Source organism: Ochlerotatus camptorhynchus, unplaced genomic scaffold, assembly GCF_037179485.1.
Source record: "Ochlerotatus camptorhynchus isolate MF236.1 unplaced genomic scaffold, CSIRO-AGI_Acam_v1.1 ptg000370l, whole genome shotgun sequence".
NCBI lineage: Eukaryota > Metazoa > Arthropoda > Insecta > Diptera > Culicidae > Ochlerotatus > Ochlerotatus camptorhynchus.
In genome coordinates this window covers 4,367,873-4,395,456 of record NW_027040858.1, presented here as the reverse complement: position 1 = coordinate 4,395,456, position 27,584 = coordinate 4,367,873, and the positions used below count along the sequence as shown (strand labels likewise).

General features: G+C 43.7%; 1 protein-coding gene across 1 annotated transcript in view; it reads left to right on the top strand.

Annotated features, from left to right (window-relative positions):
- LOC135710125 (adenylate cyclase type 6) overlaps nucleotides 1–27,260 on the top strand; it is a 472,542-nt gene extending 445,282 nt beyond the window's left edge. Inside the window, exons 10-18 of the mRNA XM_065232613.1 lie at nucleotides 12,622–13,440; nucleotides 13,502–13,833; nucleotides 13,900–13,984; nucleotides 14,046–14,162; nucleotides 14,219–14,299; nucleotides 14,363–14,520; nucleotides 14,951–15,191; nucleotides 24,761–25,112; nucleotides 25,188–27,260. Coding sequence (XP_065088685.1) covers nucleotides 12,622–13,440; nucleotides 13,502–13,833; nucleotides 13,900–13,984; nucleotides 14,046–14,162; nucleotides 14,219–14,299; nucleotides 14,363–14,520; nucleotides 14,951–15,191; nucleotides 24,761–25,112; nucleotides 25,188–25,444 — 2,442 coding nt within the window. The 3' untranslated portion in view covers nucleotides 25,445–27,260. The remainder of the gene's footprint in view (nucleotides 1–12,621; nucleotides 13,441–13,501; nucleotides 13,834–13,899; nucleotides 13,985–14,045; nucleotides 14,163–14,218; nucleotides 14,300–14,362; nucleotides 14,521–14,950; nucleotides 15,192–24,760; nucleotides 25,113–25,187) is intronic.
- The last annotated feature ends 324 nt before the right edge of the window (nucleotides 27,261–27,584 follow it).

Here is a 27,584-nt window from a genome sequence, read left to right as displayed (position 1 = left end):
AGCTGGTGATTGGTGGAGTGCCCCTTTCTGAACCCAAACTGTTCCGGAAGGAGAATGTTATTTTCCTCGACAAACTTGAGCAAACGATTGAGAATAAATTTCTCGAACAATTTGCTCAGCGCTGAAAGAAGGCTGATTGGTCTGTAGCTTGAAGCTAGCGTTGGGTCCTTCCCGGGTTTGCGGATAGGTATGATTTTCGCTGTCTTCCAGATACTTGGAAAGTAGTGCAGTTCCAAGCATCTGTTGAAGACAGCAGCCAGCAGAGAGTGAACCTTCATGCTGAGATTTTTCAACACTAGGTTGAATATTCCGTCAAACCCGGGGGCCTTCATGTTTTTGGTGCATTGCAGCGTTGAGCAAATCTATTCCACTGTGATTCTATCCTCCGGAGGGATGGCACAAGGGGAGGAATCAAGGTTGAGTACGCATTGCTCAACCTGAACCTCAAGCGGACTTTGGATGTTGGAGCCAAGCAAGTGCGATTTGGCAATATGCTCACCAATCGCATTTGCTTTCTCCTGAGGGGTGATTATGAGCCGATCGTCATCATTTTCATCTTTGAGTGGTGGAATGGGTTTAGGGTGCGTCTTTAAGACCTTGGCAACTTTCCAGAATGGTCTGGAGCGGTCGTCCAGATTCTGGACAAGCCGCCCGAAACTTTCGTTCCGGAGTGAGACCATTCTAGAAGGAATCTCCTTGTTCAGATCGGCCATTTCATGTTTCCTCGCTAGATCTCCAGTCCTCTGAAACTGGCGTCTACGAACATTTCTCAGGCGAATCAAAAGTTGGGTGTGGGAATCAATGGCAATAAACATACCCCTCACAGGAACTCGTCGGACGCACGCCTCGTCAGCCACGGTTATGGCTTGGTGGAGTCCTTCCAACGCTCGGTCGATGTCCTCCACGTTGTCAAGCGGCGGGTTGTCGATGATGTGCCTGTCTACCACGCGTCCAAACTGGGCCCAGTTTACGCGATGGTAGTCCTTGCGCAGGCTTGAAGCAGGAGCACCGTTGCAGCCCAGTTCAGCCACCACCGGTTGGTGGTCGGAGCTGAGTTCGTTCAATGCTACCGGCTTGGACAAGCCGATATTTGTCAGGAACAGGTCTAGCGTCGATGGGTTGCCCGCCGGTGAGATAAATTTTGGCTCATCCGAAAACCAAACAAAGTACAGCCCATGCTGTGAGTGGTCGAACAGCAGACGACCGTTCTGGTTCTGCTGGTAGTTCCGCCAGGCCTCATGGCGAGCGGTTAGATCTCCTCCTATTACGAAGCGGGAACCGTTACGGGTGATGGTGGACAGGTCCTTCTTGAATTTAGCCGCTAGTCCACTGCTGGCCGCACACTGTCGAGGGCAGTAGATGGTGATGAACTGGACGTATCCAGTCGACGACTCCACCTCCACACCAAGGGCCTCGATGATAGAGGTGCGGATATGGGACAGAGTGTGGTATTTTATTCCTTTCTTGACGACGATCGCAACACCACCCCCTGGAGCTGGTGCGATCAAGCCGAATAATGTTGTGGTCAGGCAACCAGAAGCTGTCTCTGAAAATAAACTCTACGGTACCTCTATTTATGCTAAGAGATAAGCATTGCAAGTCCCTCCTACTTGAAGAATTATGCAATCGAACGGCTGGCTATGCCTCGCCCCCATCAGCAAAAAAAAACTGGAGTTGTACAAACCGTTCTATAGCATAATTTTCCAAGTAGGAGGGACTTTCATAGCTAATCAAAAAGCGTAAATAAAGGTACCGTCTGATAATTTCAGTGCTTGGTGCAGAAAAGTGTAATCTGTGTAGGAAAATCCTTTTTATCACCACAGAAACACCCCGTTCCCGTTTTCTTATGCAAAATAATGAAAACGCACGAAATCTTAAAAAAAAAACTATATTAAGATTTTTTTTAAATTTATTTAATAGATTAAAGATGTACCGAGAACTAAATGGAAGAATTTCAAGTTAAAATGTTCAGATCGTGAAATATTGACTATCAATACCAAAATTTCGCAAAAATGTCCAACCCATTTAGTGTGGTGTGTGCTGCTGTCTTTCAGTGTTGCCCAATGATTAGGGAACTTTCATAAATAACGTAGTAGTTGAGGGAGGACAGGGGTTTCAGAAGTTGGGACCGGCCATGTATTAGGTGTATTGCAAAACACGCTCCGAAGGGGAAGGGGGGTTATGAATGGCCCTAATTTTACTTCCAAGGCTGTGTCGTGTTGAATTTAACTCGTGGTTAAAAGTGACAGATGAGTTATCGAATAACCCTGCTATACGAGCGTGGTTATTTCGGACCGACTAGAAGTTAAATTTTGGTAACCGTGGCTGAGTTCTGTCTGACAACTGATCAATTTCCGGCATTTTCGAAATGTCACGTTTAACCACGAGTTAAATTTAATTCGGCAATTGGTACACTCAAAAATATTACAAAACGAATATAGATTAAATTTTATGCATTTTATGGTTTTTTCAAAATTTATACATTGGTTCGATTAAAATTTTCGTCAAAATTATACTAAGTCCGAATAACGGAGTGAAATTCGATCAGTGTTTACTAAAATGACAGGAATAAGAACATCTGGATTCCCTTCGGAGCTTCGTGCTGGTGAAGGGCTTTGTCCCAGCATATTTCTACTGCGCCTGTAATCTGCTGGGCAGCATCGAAATTGTAAGTATTTTTTTAAATATTATTAATAAAAAATAAACTAATTGAAAAAGCTTCCTGAGACAATTTTTATTTTCATTTGAAAACAATATTTACCATAAATGAAATAAAGAAGGCGAAAAATACATTCTCTTGAATAAACCGTATCTATGCATTGTGAGTATATTTCGATTTTATACTATGGCACGCATACACCATTTTTATACTAAGTTTGCATTCTCTCCCTTTATACCGACCTTTGCGTCGGTACGGAGAGTTGCTATTTAGCGTAACTTTTATACTATTTAGATTTTAATATTTTTTGAGTGTACACAGTCCAAGAAGTATTTCTCGATAACTTTTTCGAAGGAACGTATCAGCTTTTGTAAACAACGCATTTGATCGTCGATTTAGCGTAACTGGTAGCTCGCCCACGCATGCTAGTACTACCATCAGATAGGGGAAACTTTTCCCAACCTGTTAGCGGTGCTAGTATGTGGGGCGAGCTATTAGTTATGCCAAACCTACGATAAAATGCGTTATTTACAAGAGCTTCATTCATTATCATTCAGGCAAGGAGCGCTTGCGCCATCGAGGCGACGCCGCTACCAGCAGCCAATGATCTCAACGGGAACGACGCGCAAAGTTCGAGGTGCAAAACTCGAACTCTGCGCACTTGACAGGAACCGCCTTCCTACTGCTTCTGCTGTTGCTGCTGCTGCTACCTGCTTACCCGCCGTCCGAAGCGAAAATGAGTTGAGGCACATTAGCAGCGCTTTTTTTTTAACTTTTCTGATTCAAGCAGCACGATGTGCAACCAAATTGTACTTGATTATGAGGACTGGGTTTGGGGAGAACGTTTATTTCATGAAAACAGTGATAAAATTATCACTATTTATTTGTCCATTTTTAAAACAGTTTTTTATGTAAATTGAAAAAAAAAAGTTTATTGCAACAGCTTACAAAACGTATTTCCTATCGATTGGTGTATTCGGATTTTAATTTCATCTATAAATGACAAAGCTTATAGCGTTCAAAAAATTACACCTTTTCGTGACGGTCGCAATTTTAGATTTTCGATTTACCCTCAGTACCTTCCCGTAAGACGTAGTCTACGTCAAAAAAAGTGGATAGGGATAATATCCATTATTTTTCTATCCGGATAGTATCTGGAGTACTCCGAACAGCTTATGTTTAGAATAGGGATGTTTGATTTCAGAAAAAGTGGTATATCCTACAATATGGGTATTTTCTAGTCGACAGATTCCGAAAATCCTTGTCCGACATCATTTTTGGATCCACTATGGCGGCCATCGGTTTCAAAAAAAGTGGCAAATACCTTACAATATGGGTATTTCCGGAACGGGGACGACGTGTAGATATCGAAAAGCAATGTCTGACGCTGCTTTGTAATCCAATATGGCAGCCATTAGTTTCAAAAAATTCAAACACCTTATAATATGGATATTTTCGGATAAGAGACGACGTGTAGAGGCTGAAAATCGATGTCCGATTGAAGTCCAAGATGGCGGCCATTGGTTTTTTAAACCCTGTGAAATACCCTACATTATGGGTATTATCGGAACGGGAACGACGCGTGAAGGCCGAAAATCGATGTTCGACGCCATTTTGGAATGCAAGATAGTGCCAACTTTTTAAGAAAAAAAATTAAAATACAATATGATATGGTCGCCATCCTGGATTTCAAATAAGCGTGTGGCATCAACTTTCGACATCTTCCCGTCGTCCCCGTTCCAAAAATACCCATATTTTAGGGTATTTACCACTTTTTTTTGAACCCAATGACCGCCATATTGGATTTTAAAAGGGCGTTAGACATCAAACTTCGGCATCTACACGTCGTACCCGTTCCGAAAACACCCGTATTGTAAGGTATTTGCCAGGTTTTCTGAACCCAATCGCTGCCATATTGGATTCCACTCAGAAAAAAAATCTGAATTTTAACTATCGCGTAAAATCTCCCTTCGTTTAATTTTGAGCTATACTTGCCATAAACAGTGAAATCGTTTGCAAGCTTGCATACAATATTGCTAATTTATGCGATATTGCGCTTAAATTTACACGAAATAACGCGTAAATTTATGCCAAATTTAGCGTTAATTTTATGTGCGCGATGTATTGCAGAAATTAACATGAATTTTTCACACGGTGCATCATGGATTTCAAGATGGCGTCGGATATCAATTTCCGGACTCTAGACATCACCCCGAGTCCAAAAATATTCATTTTTTACTTGGATAAAAAGTCGGAAGGAAAGAAATGTGCATAGGAATAGATTTCGTTTATTTTTATAAACTGGATAGGTCTATCCGGATAATTATATGATCTATGTCGATCCGGATAGTTTTGAAGCCTGGTTCGTTTTTGTGTCAATAAATCTGTAGAACTTTGTGATTTGGACGTTGTTTGCATGCGAGATGCAAATTGCTTCAGAATACCACTGCATGATCGACGCAACACTTGGTTCAGTTCGTTATCAGTTTGATTGTACCGACTACACACATTCCTACTACCGAGTGGGAGAATCAACCACAGCTTAACCGTTGATCGCAATACATTCGCGTGGGGATACTCTCGAGAAACTCATTCCTAGGGGCATTTGCATGAGAGCGGGAGATATGAGCACCGATCGATGGCTACCTACTAGATAAGGCGACGATCTACAACGAGGGAGATTGACCGACCAGTGTTGCTTCACCATCTCGTCGAGACCGGTCACTAACCCGGTACAATATATTGCTTGTTTTGTAACTATAGTCTATTAAGTTCAATGTAGTGTTTTAAGAATAAAAAGTGACTTTTAATGTTAATATCGTGTAAATAGATGTTCGGTGCAAGTGTTTCAAAATAAACTAAGTGATTGTGAGAAGAAACCAAAATCTATTACGGTTCCAAACAATTAGTCCCTGCATGCACTAGAACGCCATCGTGGGCGAGGAAGATGAGCAACGAGCGTTGGTAAATTGAGGTGAGAAGTCTTCCGCTGTTCTCCACTGCTACAGACGTATTTGATTTGGTAACCTAACACGCGAATCACCGATTTCTCGGAAATTAAAGCTCGATCTCGCAAGGAGACAATACCAAATGATATAGGAATCATTCCTCTCGCGAAGCTCACGATCATCAAAACAACAACAATCCTTACTTGATGTCTGTGTCACACTCAGTCTTGACGTCTCATCATCTAGTCACTCAGTCGACACTCAGGTTCCGAATGTCAGATATGAACGTCATTCTTTCGAAGGATTGCCAGATAGCTCATTAAGTCAGTCGGGGTTTGGTGTGGTGAGTGTCATCGGTGAGATTCGTTTAATTATGCTTTGGTTTTTTCCTTTGGCTACATACCTACGCTCTCGTGAGATTTTGCAACTCTGGATGCGCCAGCTCGTGGTTCATCCTTCTCCTCCACACATCGTTCTCACATACTCCGCAAAGGTGGTCCTAGGCACTCGTCGTTCGAAAACACCCAGTGCTTGCAGGTCCTCCTCGAGCATCGTCCACGTCTCGTGCCCGTAGAGAACCACCGGTCTTATCAGCGTCTTGTACATGGTACATTTAGTACGAGGCTGAACTTTACCCGACCTCGGGGTCTTGTGGAGTCCGTAGTAAGCACGACTTCCGGCAATTATGCGTCTACGAATTTCTCCGCTGCAGTTTTTTCCGACGTCACTAATGATCCAAGGTACACAAATTCATCCACCACCTCGAACTCATCTCCGTCGATTGTCACGCTTCTGCCTATGCGAGCCCTATCACGTTCGGTTCCTCCAGCTAACAGATTGTTTGTGCTTCACGTTTCAGCCTGGTGTATTGTTCCGCCACGGCCCGAAATGTTCCACGTCGTCAGCGAAGCAGATGAACTGGCTGGACTTATTGAATATTGTGCCCCGTATGTTAAAGCCCGGACGTTTCATAACACCTTCTAGCGCTGTCGAAGTCCTTTGCGAGTTTCAAACGGGTGCGATAACGCAATCGATATCTTCACACAGCACTGTACACCATCCATCGTAGCCCTGAGCAGTCTGGTCAGCTTCCCGGAAAAATCTTTATCGTCCATAATCTTCCATAGCTCTTCACGGTCAATAGTATCATAAGCGGCCTTGAAATCGATGAGAAGGTGAGCGTAGGGACATGATATTCACTACACTTTTGGAGGATCTACCAAGGGAAGTAGCCAAGCACCAAACACCTATTCGAGACCGCTGAAAGGTGTTCGAAGAAGTCAACATTCAAGTTTTTCAACTCAAAGTTGAACACTCCATTGACACCAGCGGCCTTCATGTTTTGAGTTGATTTAATAGCTGCTATTACCTCATCAGCCGATATTCTACATTCGTCAGGGACAACTACGGGGGTGGCAGCGACTCTAGACATTGCCTCCGATACTGCAGGCTTGAGACTCACCATGGCTTGACCAAGGTTAAGTGAATTTACACAGTATTGACCAAGCCCATTGGCCTTCAACCGAGTAGAGATGGATCCGAATTCTGATTAAAAGGAGGAAGAGGAGGGATGGGCCATGGCTTACTTTTTTAATTTTTTGCCATTTTCCAGAATGGCTTAGCACAATCTGGGAGAGAGTGAATCTTGTTTGCAAAATCGTTATTTCTGAAATCCCCCATCTTGGCTTGGTTGATTTTGTTCAAACGGTTGCAGTTGGTCTTCAGGTTAGGCAGCTCAGAACGCTAGTAATGCCTACGTCTAAAGCTGTTAAGGTTCAGATTGTTACTCACCTGTCTGGATACTGGCACATGCTGCTCTCTGGCCAGGGAAATCGCCAGCGCAGACACCGGTCGGTGTCGTCAATTCGTCGAAACTGGTGTCAACGCAGCGTTGTAACTGCGTTGCGTTGGGAAACTTCGAATTGGTTCACGGAGGAACCTACTTCGGCTACCACCGGATAGTGGTCCGAGCTGAGCTCCTGGTAGGTGATAGGTAGAGCGATGTTGTTGCTCAACCGGTTGGAAGTGTCTCAATACGTTGTACTGTGCTTCCTACAGTTTGTAACGGTAGACATTTTCGTTAGATTATATTTTTGTTACTTGTTCTTATTTATTTTCAAATATCCATTCTTAGATTAATCGTCGTTCAATTTGTAATATTAACTTAAATGGACTGAAAGTAAACTAAATGAAACGAATTGTAGTTTGCAACTTGTATGCAAGTCAGTTGCCTACGCGTAAAGAGGTTAGCGAAACGTATTGCTTACGTAGCTTCTCCGAAGAGTTTCACCATTCGTGTTTTTTTTTACTCGGATAGAGAAAACCGAATGGGATAGTTCTGAGAGTTGTTAGCAGTAGAAGGGAACAAGATAGACAGACCGAGTTCAATTGAAGAGGGAAAGAGATACTTCATTTGATCTCTCACGATCGTAACTAATGAAATCCGTTGAACTTCCATTTCCGGTAATCATGCCTTGGGACTTTTCTGAGGAAATTCAGTAATCGCCTCTTTCACTTTGATCCTGACTGGGATAGAAGAAGGGCGCGATTCTGTAGTTTTTTCCGCGGTGTGATTGGTTAGTAGTAGAAAACGTGAAGTGTCCTCAGATGTATTTTAATCGATTCTATGTTCCCCGTATAGGCTAAAGCTAGATAGCATTATAGTGTTGTAATTGTTGTGCGAGAGTTGTGTAAGCGTTCCAGATAACGGCAAGGTAAAACCAATTTACGAAATTTGTGTGTGCCGATAATAGGTTAATTGTGTCGTTTGCACGGTCAACGACTTTCCGCGTGTTCGCTTTCTATAGGATTCAACAGCCAACAAAGCGACCGTTGATCAATAGCGCTGCCTCGCACCGCGGCTTTGCTTATTGTCGTCAACCCTTACCAGGCTCGGGTATCAAAGCTTCCCGGTTGCCTATCCGAAGGGAGTTGCCTACGTTACCATCCGCTGACTGAGCTCGGCAACTAAGAAACTTCAAGCGCAGTAGGAGGACATCAGCCGTCGTTGCAACGGCGGCATCGGTCGGGCGAAAGTCCGTTAAGCTCGCCAACGTAAGCTTCAAATCCTGTAAGTAGCGAACCCACACTTGCATGCAAGGCCGTTAGCACGGACACAGAATGATAGCGCGCTAGTCCATCGACCGCACTAGTCAGATAGAAAGATAGAGGAGAACAGTAGTTAGGCCGGCCAGAACCAAGATTGTAGATATGTGAATAAAAAACCCTATAGATAAACTAAATGAAAGTAGAATGTTCACTCCCAAAATAAATCAGTGTTCAGTGTTAGAAAGTTTTGATTGAGAGAGTCTAAAGGTTATTTCACGTTTCGTTCATCATGTTTAGTCTTTTTCCGTTGAATTTGTTGTGTTACTCGTCTTCTAAATCAAGCTCGAGTTGATGGGTCAGAGGGATTGCTTCCTGTGATGATACCCCTGTTCGGATTGGTTTTCGGGATTGGAAGTTTTTCGGACTCGGTTGTTAGGGTCTTGGGATTTCGGTGGGTATGTTCTCTCCTTTCTTGAGTCACTCGGCCCAGTTGGTCTTGTTCCCGACACTGTTGACGAATTTGAGAACTGGCTCATTTGGCCAGTATCTAGCCGGGCATCGTGAAACACGACAGGTGGTCCTCTTCGGAGGTGGCGCTTAAGCCATCCGTTTATGAAACCTATCGGGAACAAACAACAGCACCGTAGCTGCCTCGGGTCCGCTACATATTGGCGCCCAACGTGATGTTTGATGTTTTTTTTTTGGTAAATTTTTTTCAAATGAAAATTAGTGTAGATCGTGTAAATATGAATACAGCCCATTTTTTAATTAGGTTACATGTTTAGGTTACGAAAATTTAGTATGAGATAGAATTTTCTTTCGGATTTCAGTGAATTCAGGCAAGAACTTGGTAATTTTTTCGGAAATCGTTGTGAACTTGGTTGTGAATGAACTCAGGTTGAACTGAACTCACTGTATACATATTTATCTTAAGTTTGGTGTTTTTCATTTATATATTTTACTGCTAAGTTGTGATAGAATTGAGTTTTGCTATTTTTTTTCTAAGGCTTACGTGTTTGGGTTGATTTGTGGAAATGGCTACGAAATTCCCACGCGCAGCACATTTGCTAAACGATGAGGTAAATTATGAGTTGAAGTTGAGAAATTATGGGGAGGAGTGTAGTAAAAGTCTTGAATCAAAACAAAGACTGCTGAGAAGGTTGTTTCGTAAGGATGCTAAAGAGAACAGAGAGTATCGCTCAAGATACTCCATTGTTCAGGAATGTGAAGTGATCGCTCAGCGAATTGAGGAGATTAGTATAGCTTTAGCTCAAACTCATGATGTGAAACTAATTTCCCGTCTAAAACATTATTATTCAAGAACAAAACGAAGCAATGCTCAGACTGAGGAAGCAGAAACAATGAAGAATGGGTTGTCGAATAGGATAAACGCTCTACTGATCGCGAATAGTTCGCTAACCGGCGAGAATCACGAACACGAGTCGGGTTCCGAGTCAACAAGCAATGAATGCACTGACTTTGAAATTTCGGATACGGAAATAGGCGCGACAGCATCGAAAAATAAAAAGAAAGTTAAGAAATCAAAGAAAAAAACACAAGAGAATGAGGATGACTGCGCCAAACTCGAACGTAAGGTTCTAGGTCTCGAAGTTCAAATGGTGGAGCTTAAGACCATGCTTCAACAGGTATTGAGTCTCAGTCAGTCATCGCAGAGAAACCAATTACCACAGCAGCCGAGCAGGACAGTTCAGGAAAACCGAACGGGAACGGTACCCAAAGGTGGACGACCGCAGGATCTACAACCGGAAAATGCGTATTCAGAAGCAAACCCAGTAGGACAGTTAGGAGGGGTTCAAACTCAGTACGAAGGCTTGTTCTCAGTGAATGATCTGGGAAACAATTCCGGACGAAACATTGTGGGACAGCAGAATAATGGTTGGTTTCAGGGATACAACCATGGAAATGACTTAGCAGGATTTTCTCCCCAGGGACCTCCGGAAAATAGGGATCATAGGAGCCTCATTCAGAGGGACACCCGAGGGTCAAATCCAGGAGGAAATTTCCATCAGGGGGTTCAGGAACAACAAACGCGATACAACACGATCGAAAACCAAAGGGGACCATTTACCGGGATTAGTCAGCAAAGGTGGCCAGACGGACTTCAAAGAGATGAACGCGTTAGTGACGGAAGTGAGCGAACTCAGGGTTTTCCTAATGCTTCGGATGTTCCGATATGGAACAGGAACCAATACCGAGAGAACCGAATGCAGTATGATAGGAAAATAGAAAAATGGAACATTTTCTTTTCGGGTGCGGCTAGGTCACCAACTCTAGAGGACTTCATTTACAAAGTGAAGGTTCTGGCTAGCATGAATGGAATTCCTATGGACTGCTTAATTAGCCACATTCACCTACTTTTGCGTGATGAGGCATCAAACTGGTTCTTTACCTATTACGATGCAAACTGGAATTGGAACATTTTCGAAACCAGAATAAGATACAGGTTTGGCAACCCAAACCAAGACCAAGGAAATCGCCAGCAAATTTACGAGCGAAAACAGCTGAAAGGTGAGACCTTTATTGCCTTTGCTACAGATATCGAAAGATTGAACAAGTTGGTGACCAAACCTTTGATGTCGCAACGAAAGTTTGAAATAATCTGGGAGAATATGCGCCAGCATTATCGGTCTAAATTGGCATGTTTTCAAGTAAATATTTGGAGGAGCTAATCCAGTTAAACTACCGGATTGATGCTAGTGATCCAAGCTTGCACCCAGTTGGTTCAAGACACGGAGTTCACAACATTGAAGCGGAGTCGGAAGGGGAGATTTCAGACGAGGAAGAGGTCAATGTTCTGAGCAGGAGGCAACAGAGAGCGATCGGGTTTTCGAATCAGCAAGACAGATCAACACCAGGGGTGGAAGGATTTTCGAGATCACCGCTGTGCTGGAATTGTCGGCAAAACGGGCACTTTTGGAGAGAATGTAAGGAAGCCAAAACAACGTTCTGCTATGTGTGTGGAAATCCTGGAAAAATTTCAAGTTCGTGCAAAGCGCAAAAAGAAATTCGGGAAACTGAGTACGGAGTGCGTAGATGGGAACCCTAGCATTCCTCAGAAACCCTCTGTTCCCACCAAATTAGAACCGTTTGTCGACCCAATGCAAAGTCTGCTAGAAGTCAAGATCCAAACAAGTCAGTGTCCCCATGTTAAAGTCAAGATTTTCGGTATAGAAACGGACGCTTTACTTGACTCAGGAGCCAGTATTAGTGTGGCTAATTCACCTGAACTGGTTGACCGTCATGGATTAAAGCTTTTACCATCGCCGATTAAAATTTGCACTGCAGACCACACACAGTACTCTTGCGCAGGGTACGTTAACGTTCCTATTAAATTTAAAAATGTTACGAAAGTAATATCCCTTGTTATTGTTCCTGAAATATCGAGGAACTTAATATTGGAATTTGGTGTTTTACCCTTGTGCGCCCATCGATGCAGCTATTTGGTGTTTTGTTTCTACTATTTGGCCCTGCAGTGCAAGGCCACCCGGTAAGTAATTCGAGTCAGCAAAAACATGTGCACATCGTAAATGTTTTACTGTCCGTTGAAAATGTATCTCAAGAGGGTATGATAATGAATTGCATTGATGGTTGCGTATGCTATCTTGAAATGGAAATGCTCTTTCTAGCAGGCCTGGGTTCAATCCCAGTCGGCGCCGCCGGGATGTTCTGAGGCATAACATTTCTGATCACGCCTTCCTTTGGAAGGGAAGTAAAGCCGTTCGTCCCCGGTTCATGAGTTGATGGGTCGATAGGAAGAGTCCAGGTGTGGGAGCTGTTTCCCTGGCGTCGGTAATAAATAAATAAATAAAACAGTTACAGCATCTCAAAGTGGCCTGGCTTCAAATTGACCCTCAGGTTCAGACAAAGCATTTGCTTCAAATGTCACTTCTCTTTAGCCGAAAGTTCCCCCGAATTAACTATTTCCCTTGCTGCCACCTCTTCCAGCTCTACTCGGACCTCATCACGCTGGCCTGTACCAACGCAACCGGCATCCTGCTGCACTGGCCCAAGGAGAAATCCCAGCGGAACGCCTTCATGGAAACGCGCCAATGTGTGGAGGCCCGCCTGCGGATTCAACGGGAGAACCAGAAGCAGGAGCAACTGCTTCTGTCGGTTCTTCCCCGACACGTGGCGATGGAAATGAAGAACGACATTGCCGGTCAACCACGGGAGGAAGCGCAATTCCACAAGATCTACATCCAACGGCACGAGAACGTCAGTATTCTGTTTGCGGACATCTGTGGCTTCACGAGCTTATCGGACCAATGCACGGCGGAGGAGTTGGTGCGGCTGTTGAACGAGCTGTTTGCTCGGTTCGATCGGCTGGCTCAGGAGCATCACTGTTTGAGAATTAAGCTACTGGGAGATTGCTACTATTGCGTGTCTGGGCTACCGGAAGCTAGACCGGATCATGCAATTTGCTCGGTGGAGATGGGGCTGGATATGATCGATGCCATCGCCCTGGTACGGGAAGTGATGGCAGTCAATGTCAACATGAGAGTTGGAATCCATACGGGGCGGGTCCACTGCGGAGTGCTGGGATCGAGGAAATGGCAGTTTGACGTGTGGTCCAACGATGTAACGCTGGCGAACTACATGGAAAGCGGTGGAGTCCCCGGGAGGGTGCACATTACGAAGGAAACGCTCAAAAGTCTCGGCGATCACTACGAGGTCGAGGAGGGAAAGGGAGCCGATCGCAACAATTACCTGAAAGATCATCAAATCCAAACGTTTCTGATAGTTCCTAAGGAGTCGTATCGAGCGGTGAGTTTTGGTTGGGAAGCTTGATTAGGCGCTGCATTTGATCACTCATTTCATTCCACAGCACACCATGTCCAAACAGTCGTCTTCCGTGAACGGGAACATTTCCAAGGAGCTCCGGATGATGGGCCACTGGTCCAAGATGGGCTTCAACGACAAGCAGGAACCCAAGAGCACGGAGGAGGAGGTCAACGAGTATCTGATCAAGGCGATCGATGCGCGTTCGATCGATCGGCTCCGGTTGGATCACTGCAAGCGCTTCCATCTGACCTTCATCAAGGACGACATCGAGCGGAAGTACTGCCGGGAGCCGGACCCGATGCTGAATGTGTACTTCTACAGCAGTATCATCATATTCTTCGGGATCATGTCGATCCAGGTGCTTGTTTTTCCTATGTAAGATCAACTCCAATTGGCGAGCAATGATTCAATGGACTAAACTCTGTGTGTTTTCTCTTCCAGGGACCAGTACTCCTATTGGGTGTACGGTGTTTTAACTGTGATGCTTATGGTTTCCTGTGTTCCTGTCTTCTCCAGAGAAGATACGGTTTGTGAAACTTTTTTTTTTTTAAGCGACCTCTAACAAATACAACATTTTTCTTCCGCAGAAAATTTCCAACTTCTTCCGGGTGATTTCGCAAAAGATCCATGGCCGTCGAGAGATAGCCCAAGTGATATCGTTATGCGTTGTCGTTACTGTGATATGTTTGTCTTACTATAAACTGGTAACTGAGTTGAAACGTGAAAATATCCTAATCAATTAACTAGTTCTTTGTCGTAGACTTTCATCTTCTATCGATCTCTATCGGATGAATATTTTCTGCAGTGGCCTAATCAGTGTAATGAATCGAAAACTTTTAATGTAAGTCCATCTGTTCACATTGATCGATTGGTCAAAATGTTCATTCTTTTGTTTCTCGCCCAGATTCTACTACTACTGACCTTGCTTGCCTTACTAACCTGTGCGGTGCATCAGTTCATCAAGATCCTGTTCAAGATCATTCTGTTGTTGGTCATCCTGATGTGCTACGTCGCTTCCATCGTGGTGCTGGCGTTAATCTACGATCGGCACTGTGAGCCGTGGTGAGTGGAAAATTCCTTTAATTCATTTTCTAAAAAATAATCATTCAAATTAACTGCGTGAACGCTCTTTCATAAAGACAGTACACATCATATCAAATTCTGATGACAAAAAAAAAAACGGCCCACCCACGGAGCGAATAATTTACTGCGGTGTCGAAATAAACAGCTTTTCCCGATCTCATTAATTGTCACATTTTCCGCTTAACGAGCAACTGAACAGCTGAAAAAGCAAGGCTCGGGCTCTCCCTAGATTAGATTACAAGCCACAAAAAGATGAAAAGCTGTAATTAAGACTGTTTTTCGAGCCAACACCGTTAGTCGTCTTTTGGCAAAGGTGCAAACTCCTGCCAGCTTGCAGAAACAAGCTAATTTTCAATTTCATGCTTCGATTGAAATTGTCTGAAATTAAAACGCGTCCGATTTTTCGCAGGTTCCTAACGACGGAGCGCTTCCTAATCGACGTCGCCTTTCTGGTGGTGTTTGTGATCGGTCAAATCATGAACAGCCAGCAGACGGAGATAACGCGGCGGTTGGACTTTATCTGGAAGCTGCAGGCCACCGAGGAGAAGGAGGACATGGAGCACCTGCAGGCGTACAACCGGAAGCTGCTGGCCAACATACTGCCGGTGCACGTGGCCGATCACTTTCTGCGGCGGGAGAAGAACATCGAGGTAAGATGAGTGTGTGGTGGGATTTGACTTGAGCTCAATTTTTCCTCTACGGTTTTGCGGTCTTTGGTTGACTTGTTTTTTGCTGTGCTCAGTTCAGTGTCAACATTTCAAAGGGACGTAAAAGCTTTTGTAAACAATGGCTTTAGCCGTTGATTTCTCGAGAATAAAAGCTCACATATGAAAATTAATGACACCGACAGGTAGAGGAATGGTTCCTCAACCAGCTAGCATTGATAATTTGGAGAGGTGAGCTTCTATTTGTGAGAAATCAAGAAGTAAAGTCAATATTTACAAAAGCAATTACGCCCCTTTGAAACGTTGACACTGAGTTGTTGTAATTTTCATAAAATGACACTAGCTCTACAAGTGCTTCGTTGTTTCAGAACACAGTGAGACAAACCAGATTTTGTTTTACAAGGAGGGCAAATCCATGACAAATAGCAAAAACAAACGAATTTCAGATTTTATTTTGTTTTATTAATTTATTTTTACAGGCTCAATCGAATAAACTTTACTGAGCCAAGTTATCATTTGCGATTTACATAATTAATGTCTTAAATCTAGAGTTAAAGGGGTTAGTAGAGATTTACAGTTTAATGGATGAGGATAGGGTGGTTTGCATCAGCAGTGTAATTATAAAATTATTACAGAAACAAACATTTAAAAAAGTTGAGGGTTGTGTCCAAAGCACGACCACATTGTTGACGTAGAACTACGAGATTGTTTTTGATGCTCCATTCACTAATATAGTAATGACAAAATAAATGGTTTAGAAACTGAGCTCCAAAATGAACAGTTCATTATTCAAATTTTTGAAATTGGGCGGTTATTGCATAATTCCTAAAATTAGTATTACCTTTGGCCGCTTTCTTGTTGGCTCGACACAATCGAACGCATCCAGCAATGGTTCGCGACTGTTTTGCAGGTTTCTTTGCCTCTTGGTCTCTCATGCGCTTCCGATAATTGCGGAGATATTTAGAAGCGATGTGTTGAGATATTTTGAAGATTTTCAAAGAATTTCTCAATAAACACTTGATTCACTTCGAATATTGACTCTATCCAACGCGGAGTGTAAACACTGAAGCACTTACTGTACCAATTTGAATATACAGAGAATGCTACAATGCATAATCACGATGATGTTTCAATATGATGTCTGTGTTTGGGAAACAGACTCCTCCCATCATGAGTAGTTTGTTCTCCATAACTCCAATGTCTTAAGACCAGCCGCGGTGGACGATCATTCTCAGGATCTTATTCTGGAGCCTTTGTAATTTGAGATAGTGGCTTTTTGCGGAACTCTACCAGATTGGCATCCCATATTCTATTACGGGAAGGATTAGTTGTTTGTAGACAGCAAGCTTATTTTTCAGGAACAGGGTAGACCTCCTGTTGATGAGTGGATATAATGATCTTATCAAGATGTTGCACTTGGTTTAGGTTTTGACAACGTGCTTCCTGAAAAACAGGTTGCTGTCTAATGATAGGTCTAGGTAGACTACCTCTTTCGACCATTCCACCACTGTGCCATTCAGGCAGATCTTATTATTCACCGATGGAACAAGTCTGGGAGATTTAGAGTGTGGAAAGATGATGACCTGGGTTTTTATACAGATCTCGTTGATACAGATCTCTCTGAACTTTGTCAGTCAGAGCTCCGATGACTCTACCCTTGTAGACGATGGATGTTTCATCTGCGAATAGAGACAACGATCCACCATCAGGGAGAGCCAGCATATCGGAGGTGAACAGGTTGAATAGAATGGGGCCAAGGATGTTTCCTTGTGGAACCCCGAAACCGATGTTGAAAACATCCGATGTGATGCCATTCAGAGAGACTCGGAACGTCCTGTCCGATAGATAGTTGTTAATTATCTTCACTAGGAAGATTGGAAGACCGTAGTGCTGAAATTTGCACACCAGGCCATAATGCCAGACATTGTCGAATGCTTTTTCAACGTCCAACAACGCCATGGCAGATGTTTTCGAAACAGACTTGTTCCGTCTAAGAATGTTTGTTACTCGAGTCACATTCGGCACATGTTCGAAGCCGGTGATAGACTGCTCTTCCGAACAGTTCTGATAACCCTGAGAGAAGGCTGATTGGTCGATGACTTGAGGGAGAGGACGGATCCTTCCCAGGTTTCCGGATGGGTATGACTTTAGCTGACTTCCAACACGAGGCAAAGAGGCAAAGATTAAAAATCATTGCCAGATGGTTGTAGCATGTGAAACTCAAGTCTTTGAGTTCCAGATTCAGTATGTTGTAAATAGAAGCCTGGGGCCTGGGGCAACCTGAGGTTGGTTGCATTTTCAGCAACCTCTGTTCCGTGAGGGCTGTGGATGTTTTGTCCGAGATTATGGGAGCTGACAAAGTGTTGACCTATTACGGTAGCCTTCTCTTCAGGAGTTATCAGATGAACCACTGGGTCGCCAGAATGGTCCAGTGGGGTCAGTGGTGGAATGGGTCTTGGCTTGTTTTTAAGAATTTTGGTTAGTTTCCAAAAGGGGTTTGCACATTTTGGGAGCGAGCATCCTGTTAGCAAAGTTCTGATTTTTGAGGTCCACCATGGATGGTTTTTGTTAGGTGATTACAATGGGTCTTCAAGACAGGCAAGCCAGAACGCTGGTTTTGCCTTCGAATGGAGTTACGGAGTCTAATGAGATTTTTGGAAATTCTATCAAGGTTCAGAGTCTTGCTCACCTGTCTGGATACTGGCACGTGTTGTTCCCTGGACCGGGACATCGCCTCCTCGATGGAACTCAGACACCGGTCAACGTCTTCGGGCGTCTCCGGAAGGACATCGTAGTCGACAGTGGAGTCGACACAGTGTTGGAACTGATCCCTGCTGACGCGATGGTAGTTGCGTCGGGAAGCTTGGAATCGGTTGACGGATGAGCCCACACTGGCCACCACCGGATAGTGGTCCGAACTCAGCTCATGGTGGGTCACAGGTTGCGAGATGTTGTCTCCCATGTTGCTGACGAAGATGTCGATGGTGAAGTGAACGCCAGACCGGCTCAACCGGGTGGGAGAGTCCGGCGCTATTATGGTGTCTTGCAGGTCGTCGCTCAGGATTATGTCGTTTTGGTTGCGTCGAGTGTTGCCCCAAGCCTGGTGTTTGGCGTTCAGGTCGCCAGCGATGACGCAGGTCTGCTGCCGACCCGTCCCTGATGGTGACTTGTTTGGGTCAGTAGGCCGGAATGATGGTAATAGGGCCGACAGGAGTGGAGACTTCCATACCCACCGCTTCGATCATCTTCAGCTGGAAACTCGGTAGCAGTCAACAGTCAATATTTCTCCTCAATACGATAGCCACTCCTCCTCCGCAGGAGCTGGTCCGGTCTAGCCTTACGAGCTGAAAATCGGGTAGGTGAACATTTATCTCTTTGCCGGCGCCGGTGGTGTAGTGGTAAGCGTGACTGCTTTCTCACCCCAATGGGTCTGGGTTCAATCCCAGTCGAGGTCGGTGGGATTTTTCTGAGGCATAAAAATCTCTGGTCACGTCTTCCATCGGAAGGGAAGTAAAGCCGTTGGTCCCGGCCCATGTGTGTTGATGAATGGGTGCGATATCCTACGCAGGTGTGGAAGCTGCCTTCCTGCACATTCGATTGCCGTCAAATGGATGGCAATCGATGTCCGTCGGTGATTGGCACTAGATTGCGGAACAGAGACCGACGTTAAATAAAGGAAAGTAACATTTATCTCCGGTTTCAGGTGTGTTTAAGTGATGACGGCGATGTCAATGCTATGTTCATTGAGGAAATCAATGAACTCATGATTTTGCTCTTGAGCGAGCAAGCGTTCCAGTTGACTATTTTGATGGCTTCGCGGTCCATACTTTTGCACGAGGGACATAACTGCACGAAGCTGTTCAGGTAGTGTCTTGTTGGTGCGCAAGATTATGATCCCCTCAGTCACGAGGTCTGGTTTAGTGGAAGCGGTGCTAGGTTCGGGACCATACGACGAGCCTGAGGTACTGGAAACGTGTCCATGTTGACAATAGAAGCACAATTATTGCGGTGTTGACCAGGTTGGTTCGTCGTGGAAGCCTGTTGTCGGATCCGAATGAAGGCCGCTCGCTTGGGATATCTCCTATCGCTGCAGGCGGTAGTATTGTGAGCCCCAGCACATTTGCCACAAAGAGCCTTTATGGGACAGTTCTTCGTACCGTGCTCAAATGCCAGATACTGCTCCCACTGAATCACGACGTTGAACAGCGCGCGAATCAGCCGCAGAGCAGCCACACTGGTGGAGTCCTTATCGAAGTGCACCAGGTACAACTGGTCCCGGAATGCACTGGTTTCATCACGTCTCGCAATTGGAAAAAAAAAATGTTGATTGGTTGCATATGAAGGTGCTCCAATTCCGCTTTAATCTCTGCAACAGGGAGATTTGGAAGACCACGGATCACCATTTTCAGTGGTTTGCTTCCAGGGACGTCGTGAGTGTTATAAGACACTTTTAGGCCCCGGAACCACTAGGACCTGGAGAAGGACCTGCCAAAGCCCCAAGCTGCCGGTCTAAGCCTACGACAGCTCCCGGGGTGGGCACTTACGGCCTCTGATAATTCCGGGTCTCAAGGCGTACGGGCGTGGGAGAGTTTTCGAACAAGGGATCCTATCAAACGCTACGGTCAACGGTTAAATGATTTATTAATTGATGGCAAACAAACCTGACTGGGCTTTGGTGGTGACGGGTAGCGATCGGGTGATTGTCGGGTGGCAGTAGGATGGCGGCCGGTAGGCGACCAGGTGGTGGCCGGGTGGTGTCCGGGTAGTGGCCGGATGGTCGCTGGTAGCAGCCGAATGGCGCTCGTACGACGGCCGGGTATACTGCCAGATGAAGGCGAGTTCGGTCGGAGGGGGCGGCTGAGTGCGGCCGGGTTGGCGGCCGGAGGGAGGCGAGTAACGAACTTCCACGTCGCAACGCTTTTAAATTCAGGTTAAAAATATAAATGTTGACGTGTTCCTATACGCCCTTCTGGCATGCGCTTATCTATCGTGCAGCGCATATCCTACAGCTTAGAGTAGTCAGTTATACTGACCTGAGCGCGACAGACATAGACCTAAATAAACAACTAGTCTTGTAATCTTTCGTTCCACTTTCTTTGCAAAATGTTATCCTTATACCTGTTTTTACTTTACGAACATGGAAACATGGTTTGCCTGAAATACAATTTTTCACTATGATCTTTCCTTGATAATTAATAATGTTGCTTGATTAGCAAATGCCGCGTTCGCAACAGTATGAGTTATGGTCAGACGCTGGTTTGCCAGGGTTTCGAATGGCTATTACTTAGACCTGTGTCCATTCAGGCGGTACAATGTTGCTTTCTAGTAAAGAATTGAATAAGTCTAGCAAGCGTCTTTTAGCGATTTCTGGGAGATTTTTCAGAAGATTGAATTGAATCATATCGCTGCCCGGTGAGCAGTTGTTCGATGAAAGAGGAGCCATAGAGAATTCCAGCATTTTAAATGGTCTACCCAGAGAGCCGCCGCTCGGAGACGCTCCTCGAAGAATGTGTTGTGCTGGAACTGAGTCCGGACAGGCCTTTTTAGCAAAATCGAAGAATCTCATTAGAAGTTGAACGGTTACGCATGTTGCGAGCCACCCTCCTCAAGGTGTTCATTGAGGTTTCTCGTGAGAGTCACTCGACGAAATTGCCCCAATAGCCAGCGTTGCCAGTATTCCAGATTTATCTGGACTCTCCAGATTTTTAGTCGTCTTCCCAGATTTTTTAAACATGTTGCTTTAAAAATATTATAAAAATAATAATAATATATTTACCCTCTTATAAAAAAATAAAAATCCAAACTTGCTGCTTTAATTATTAAAGGCCATCCACGTTGGACATTATTGGAATTTTGAGGTAATTCTGAAAATAGTTCACAGTGAAGTGTGAGCCGAATTCCTTGTGTAATGAAAGGAGAACTTCAAGCTAATTCTGAGTATAGTTCCACCCATCTTTTTGGCCTTCGTGGTCGTGCGGCGTCACCCGTCATTCAGGCGTATTGTGAGTGCCACGAAGTAAAGGTTCGATTCCCGCTCCAGCCGGTGCAAAATTTGACAACCTGAAAATGTATCTACTGATCTACTGGGTGTGGTGTGTTGTCCGTTATTTAGTGATAAATACCCAGTATGTGCAACCTCTGGTTGAAGACGGTGTCAATTGTCTTGTCAACTCTGATGATAATTGCATGAAGATTTTGTGAATATAGAAAGAGAAATCATAGAAAATTCTTATGATGAAACTTAAGGAGTATGCTGATACGAATCGTAAGAATAATTTCAATGGAATTCTGTCCAATGTTTCTATGGAGATTCATTTTAATAAAATTTAAAGACATTTTAACGAAATTATGCGCAATTTCTTTCAAGGACATTTTGGCAAAGTACTTGAGTACTTAGGAAATACTGAAGAGCATTTCAAAATAATTCTGACCTTACCTACAAAGGGAAATATCGGATAGGTCTGTGAAGAGTGTGACAGTCATTCTGAAGATTGATTAATTGATTTATCTTTATTTAGGAGGCTTTCAGCCTGAGGCTGGTTCGCCTCCAAGTATTCTGAAGAGTGCATCAAGGAAATTATTAAGAATATTTTAAGAATTTCATAGGGAAAACTGGACACAGGGAGTCTATGGAATTGTGGAATTGTAGAGTAATGTATAAGAGATTAAAAGAGGTAATGCTATGAATTCTGCTATGAATGTTACTGGAAAAGATTATTTTAGGGGAATCCAGAAAATAAGTATGATGAAATTTTAGGATCATTCAAATGGAACTCAAAAAAAAGGGCGAAGATATAGTGTGAAGACTTCCAAGTTAATTCGGACTATCAAAAATTTTCATGATCTGGGACCCAGGAAAAATAGAAATTCCGGAATTTATAATCATTTTAAGATCCTGAGACTTCTAAAAAGAAGCTATCAGACTTTCATTTTAGTAATATAATAAAATTATTCTTTGGCATAAAATTATTCTTAATGGTCAAGCGCGAAAAGTGTAGTTACCCATTGATTCTCACTTCAGCCAGGTGAATTTCGCTGCAAGATAAAATTGCGTACTGGTATGTTGAGTGTTGTGTGTTGTATTGAATTAAATTGTAAATCTGATCAACCTGAGGGTTTTATTAGAATTATTTAGAACTAATAAAATCTTTATATTCTGGTACTGCATAACATAGTAAGGACTACATCGACTATTAGTTTTAAAAAATCCATCCCATCAAATTTGCTTAATTTTTTGCTTCTCATTCTTAAAAAAAAAAAGTTATATTAAAAAAACAAGTCTAAAAATATTTTCCGCGGTATTTACCCACATTTAATTCAATTTTTGAACTGCTGCGTAATGGATATTTAAAACTTTTTGGGCACACTGTGTCAATACTTTTCAACTTTTGGATGATTTAGCAATGCGACCAAGTTATTTGCTTTATACAATTTATTTAAACTAGTAGCTCATAACCATTCTAGCACTTTAAATAAATTCCAGATGATCATACTGACCAATTTTTACGGGTGATTGGTACATCACTTTGATTTCAATAGCATTATGTTAAAAACAGGATATTTTGGAGCAGTTGAGTAATTGTTTCAGCTTGGTCTCAAGCTTTGAATATTCCTCGAAGTATGTGGACTCCACTTTGTGGAGGTTTTGTGTCTACGAAAAGCGTTGAACGGATCAGATTTTTCTATATACAATTTTGTGCATTCTTCGTCCCATCCAGGTGTGGCTGGTCTCTTTTTGAAGGGCGCACTTGGAACTTTTCTTATTTGTGCTTCCAGTGAGATTTTGTATATCAAATCGGCGAGGAATCGATATTCTTCCAATTGGGGAAGCGTATCTGTTGATTCGACACCGATTGTCACCGCCGTTGCATATTTCTGCCACTCGATGTTCCTTGTAAGATCAAACGGAACTCGAGATGGTTCTGCAGAGTGAGGGCTACACTTAATTGAAACGATGATTGGCAAATGATCGCTACCATAGGGATCATTGATAACCTTCCACAGACAATCCAATGATAATGATCTTGAACACCAAGATAGGTCGCGTCGGCTTTCTCGCCTTCACCAGTGTTAAAAATAGTCAAATTGAAGTCGTCACATAAATTGTAAAAAAATGGTCGCTATATTGTCATCATATAGATCGCCCCACCCAGTACCATGAGAGTTCATATCACCCAAAATCAATACTGGAGATGGAAGAATCGAAACTAGATTCCACTGTTGACTACGGCTAATGGAGGTTCTTGGTGGAACACTGAAGCTATGCAAAGCGACAATTTCGACGCCTGATAGAGCAGGAAGGGAAATTTTGTAGAAAGGGTAGCACTTTTTGATCCCTAAAAGTACTCCTCCGTAAGAATCGTCTCTATCCAGGCGAATAATGTTAAAATCGTGGAATATGAGTTCTTTATCGGAAGAAAGCCATGTTTCACAGAGAGCAAATATATCACAATCAGAATAGTGAATTAAAAATTTGAACGAGTCTAGTTTAGGCACTAGACCACTGTAGCACAGTGATCATATCTTGAACCTCTTTCGATGTTTAATATGAACTCCACAATGTCCGTAAAAGCTAGCAAACCTCGTTCGGACTTGGATTTCTTTTGAGAAGTTTGAGGAGCAGTTTTATTATTTTTCTTATCTTTTTTGGGCAATGGTGGAAAATTCCTGCCGCCTCCAGGGATTGGTTCAGCAGGAGCCTTCGGTTTTGTTTTTTCATCCCCATTACCCTGGGAATTTGCCAATCTTCTGGAGGTGATTTTAGTTTTCTTACGGCGCACTTTCGGAGAGGGGCATTTTCTTTTTTCGTAGAATCACCTTCACTCTGGATGAGCCAGAGTCCACTTCTTCAGCTGATAAAATCGAAAATTGGTTTGCGTCTTGGACGGCTGATGCAGCCTTCACCATTTGAGCATATGTCTGCTTGGAGCGTCCTGAGATTGAACACTGCACTTTATCGGAGTGCTGCTCGTACATCGGGCACTCCTGCAAGGGGTGAGGATTCTCGCCACAGTACGCGCATTTTACTGATTCTTTGTGGCAAGAATCCTCTTTGTGGTTTTCACCAAATTTGCCACAACGAGTTGTGTTGCCGGAATGACTGGCCGAGTGTCCCAGCCTTTTGCAGTCGGTACAATTATAAACCCTCTGTACAAAAAATCGCACCGGAAAAAAGCACCATCAACTTTGACAAAGTGTGGGAGAACTGAACCAGCGAAAGTCACCCAAAACGAGTCTGAATGCTGATAAACTTTCTTGCCATCTTGTAAAGATACTGAATGCAGTTGCCTTACATCCAGTTTGGTTTCTATCTCGTCGTCGTTGGTTAAAACATAGACACAAAGAAAATCCTAATTTCCGGTTATATATTTATTCAGGCATTCGATAGAATTTATCAACATTTTTAGAAAATATTTCAAACCGAATACTATAGCCGCAAGGTAAACTTCGCGTTAGGACGAGCACCTATGCTAGCATAGTTTCAACTTCAACCTCTTAACAAAAATCTTAAACCCGTACCATTATTCCCTTCTCTCGTCCAAACAAAACACCAGGAAATCTACCACGAACAGTGCGACAAGGCGTGCGTCATGTTCGCCTCGATTCCGAACTTTTCCGAATTCTACATCGAACTGGAAGGGAACAACGAAGGGGTGGAGTGCCTGCGGTTGCTCAACGAAATCATCGTCGACTTTGACGAACTGCTGGCGCAGGACCGATTCCGGCACGTGGAGAAGATCAAAACCACCGGCTCGACGTACATGGCCGCGTCGGGCCTGACGCTGAACAGCGACGAAGCGGTCGGATCCGGCCACGTCACGGCCATGCTGGACTACGCGTTGGAGCTGTTCCAGAAGATTACCGACGTGAACGAGCATTCCTTTAATAATTTTAGGATGAGAATAGGTAAGATCAGGAAATCCGGAAACGCTCAAATTCAATCGGTTTTAATTTTATGTTTTTTTTATTCTGGTGAAACAGGAATCAACATAGGGCCGGTGGTGGCGGGAGTTATTGGCACCCGGAAGCCCCAGTACGACATCTGGGGCAATGCGGTGAATGTTGCCTCGCGTATGGACTCGACCGGGGTGATGGACCACATACAGGTCACGGAGGATGTGTACGAGATTGTCAAGGACAAAGGGTACAGTCTGACCTGCAGGGGGACAATCGACGTCAAGGGGAAGGGAACTATGGTGACCTATCTGATGCCCGGCATCGTCAAGGAGCTAAACTAGACGAGGGTTGGGAAGTTGTTGATAATTATTACTGCATATAGGTTTTCCCATCGTCGAAATGGTTTTCAGATTTTGTTGAATCGGAACGTACATTGTAAGACATATCAAGAGTATTATTTTTATGGTAGCTGAACAAAAAACCGGTTAGATGCGATGTAATGTTAGTAGCATGCAATGTCTGAGTCTATTAGTAGTTGTAGTTTGGGCAGAAACGTCTGCTTTGTAGAATATTTTCGTACTGAAACTTCTTCCTAAGTAGCGAAGGAAAGATTGCCATTTCATGTGTCTGCAGTTGAGGGGTGGAGAGATCTGTTGGATGTCATCAGGACCTCGTGGACTACACAGCCGTAATGCCTTCCCCTGCACAAGGTATTTTCTCTTTCAGGTGAACTCAGGACCCTACATCCCACCTTAATTCTAATTTTAATATGACACATAGGGCCTTATTACGGGTGTCACTACACGGTGATAAGAAAGTGATACTCAGAATAAGAGCCGTGATTGCCATACAAATAAAATAGGAATCACTTCACCGTAACGACAAGTGACAAATTTTCACCGTGAAGTGACATCCGTAGTAAGCCTCATAGCCTTCAAACTTCTTTGGTTCCAGACGCCTTCGCTTACCTTTTAGATCTGAATTTAATTCTGGTGCCTCGTAGCTTCGCGTTCTTATCTCCTGTCCACCGACAGATAAATTGTCGTCTTTAGCTTTAGCAGGATTTACTAACAGTTCCATGTACAATTTAACAACTTCATCGCCTTTTGAAACCTTGCCTGAAGCTGTTGCTTTCAACTGAATCTCTGCCTTTTTGAAATGTGTAACATGTCGTTGATATTCATTTCCGGTTTCCAATGACTTGACTGTCGCTTCTAATTCCGTACGCTTGATTACTTTAAATCGTTCAGATGAAAAATCCGCGTTCAGCTTATGATCTTTCCTCATCCTTTTAGTATACACGATATCGCCCTCCTTTATCAGGTTGTCGCGTACTTTTCGTTGATTATCTGCATATTCCTTTCCCTTTTCCTTAATAAATTTGTCGGGGTGGCCGAATGAGTTGTGGAGTAGTATGCCAACAAAAACTTCCTCAACTCCTAACGCCAATCCTTGCCTTATTCCTGCGATATGCGTAAACGTTTTAAAATACTCCTATTTTGCCGCTCCACTTCCCCGTTTGCTTGTGGCCAATAGAGAGTCTTGTTGACCAGTTCGATGTTCAATTCCTGGCAAAATTGTTTCAACTCCTTAAATTCACTGCTTAGCTGTGGCCCATTATCAGCCCTCATAGAGAATGGGATCCCAAATCTGCCAAAAATCATTGATAGCTCTCGTATTGTATCCCAAGTAACAATTTTGGTTTTATGAGGGTTCTGTAGACCATGATTTAGACTTGTAGCATGCTTTAAACCCACTATAAAACTAGCAATGTTACTTGGGTATCACTCGCAGTGATTTTAGCCATCTCAACGACTTCAACAAAGCGGCTGTAATAGTCCACCACTTCGAAGAGCCATTGACCTTCTGGTAGAGGCCCTAGAAAATTTACCGCTATTTCCTGCCACGGCCTCGTTGGCATTTGCCTTCTTCTCATCGGTTCTGGAGCATCCGGTGCTGACACAAGTATACAACCTCGACATTTCTTTACGAAGCCTGCCACCTCTCTGTCCATTTTGGGCCACCATACTGATGAACGAAGTGTAGATTTCATCATAGCACTTGCCCTTCGTGAGCAGTATTAAGAATCCGTAATTTTAGTGACTCGGGAACAACTCTAGATAGAGCTGGAATTAGGGCGTAACAGCCTTTGTAAACAATGACTTCTCTAGTTGATTTCTCGGAATTCAAGGCACGCCTACACAAACCAACACATTCATCGGGTAGCAGAAGTCTTCCTCTTCTCGATGGTGATATCGATTGGCCAGGAAGAGCCATGACTTCCGAGAAATCATCGAGAGAAGTCATTGTTTACAAAAGCTGTTACGCCCTAATTCCAGCTCTATCTAGAACTATCCGATCACCGCGCATCAGGATGTCCCCTACTTTGTATAGCTCATTACCGAACACTCGGAACTCTACCGGGAAATCCGACTTGGTTGCTTTGACCAGCTCATTCTAAGGAACAGAAACCGCAAATGA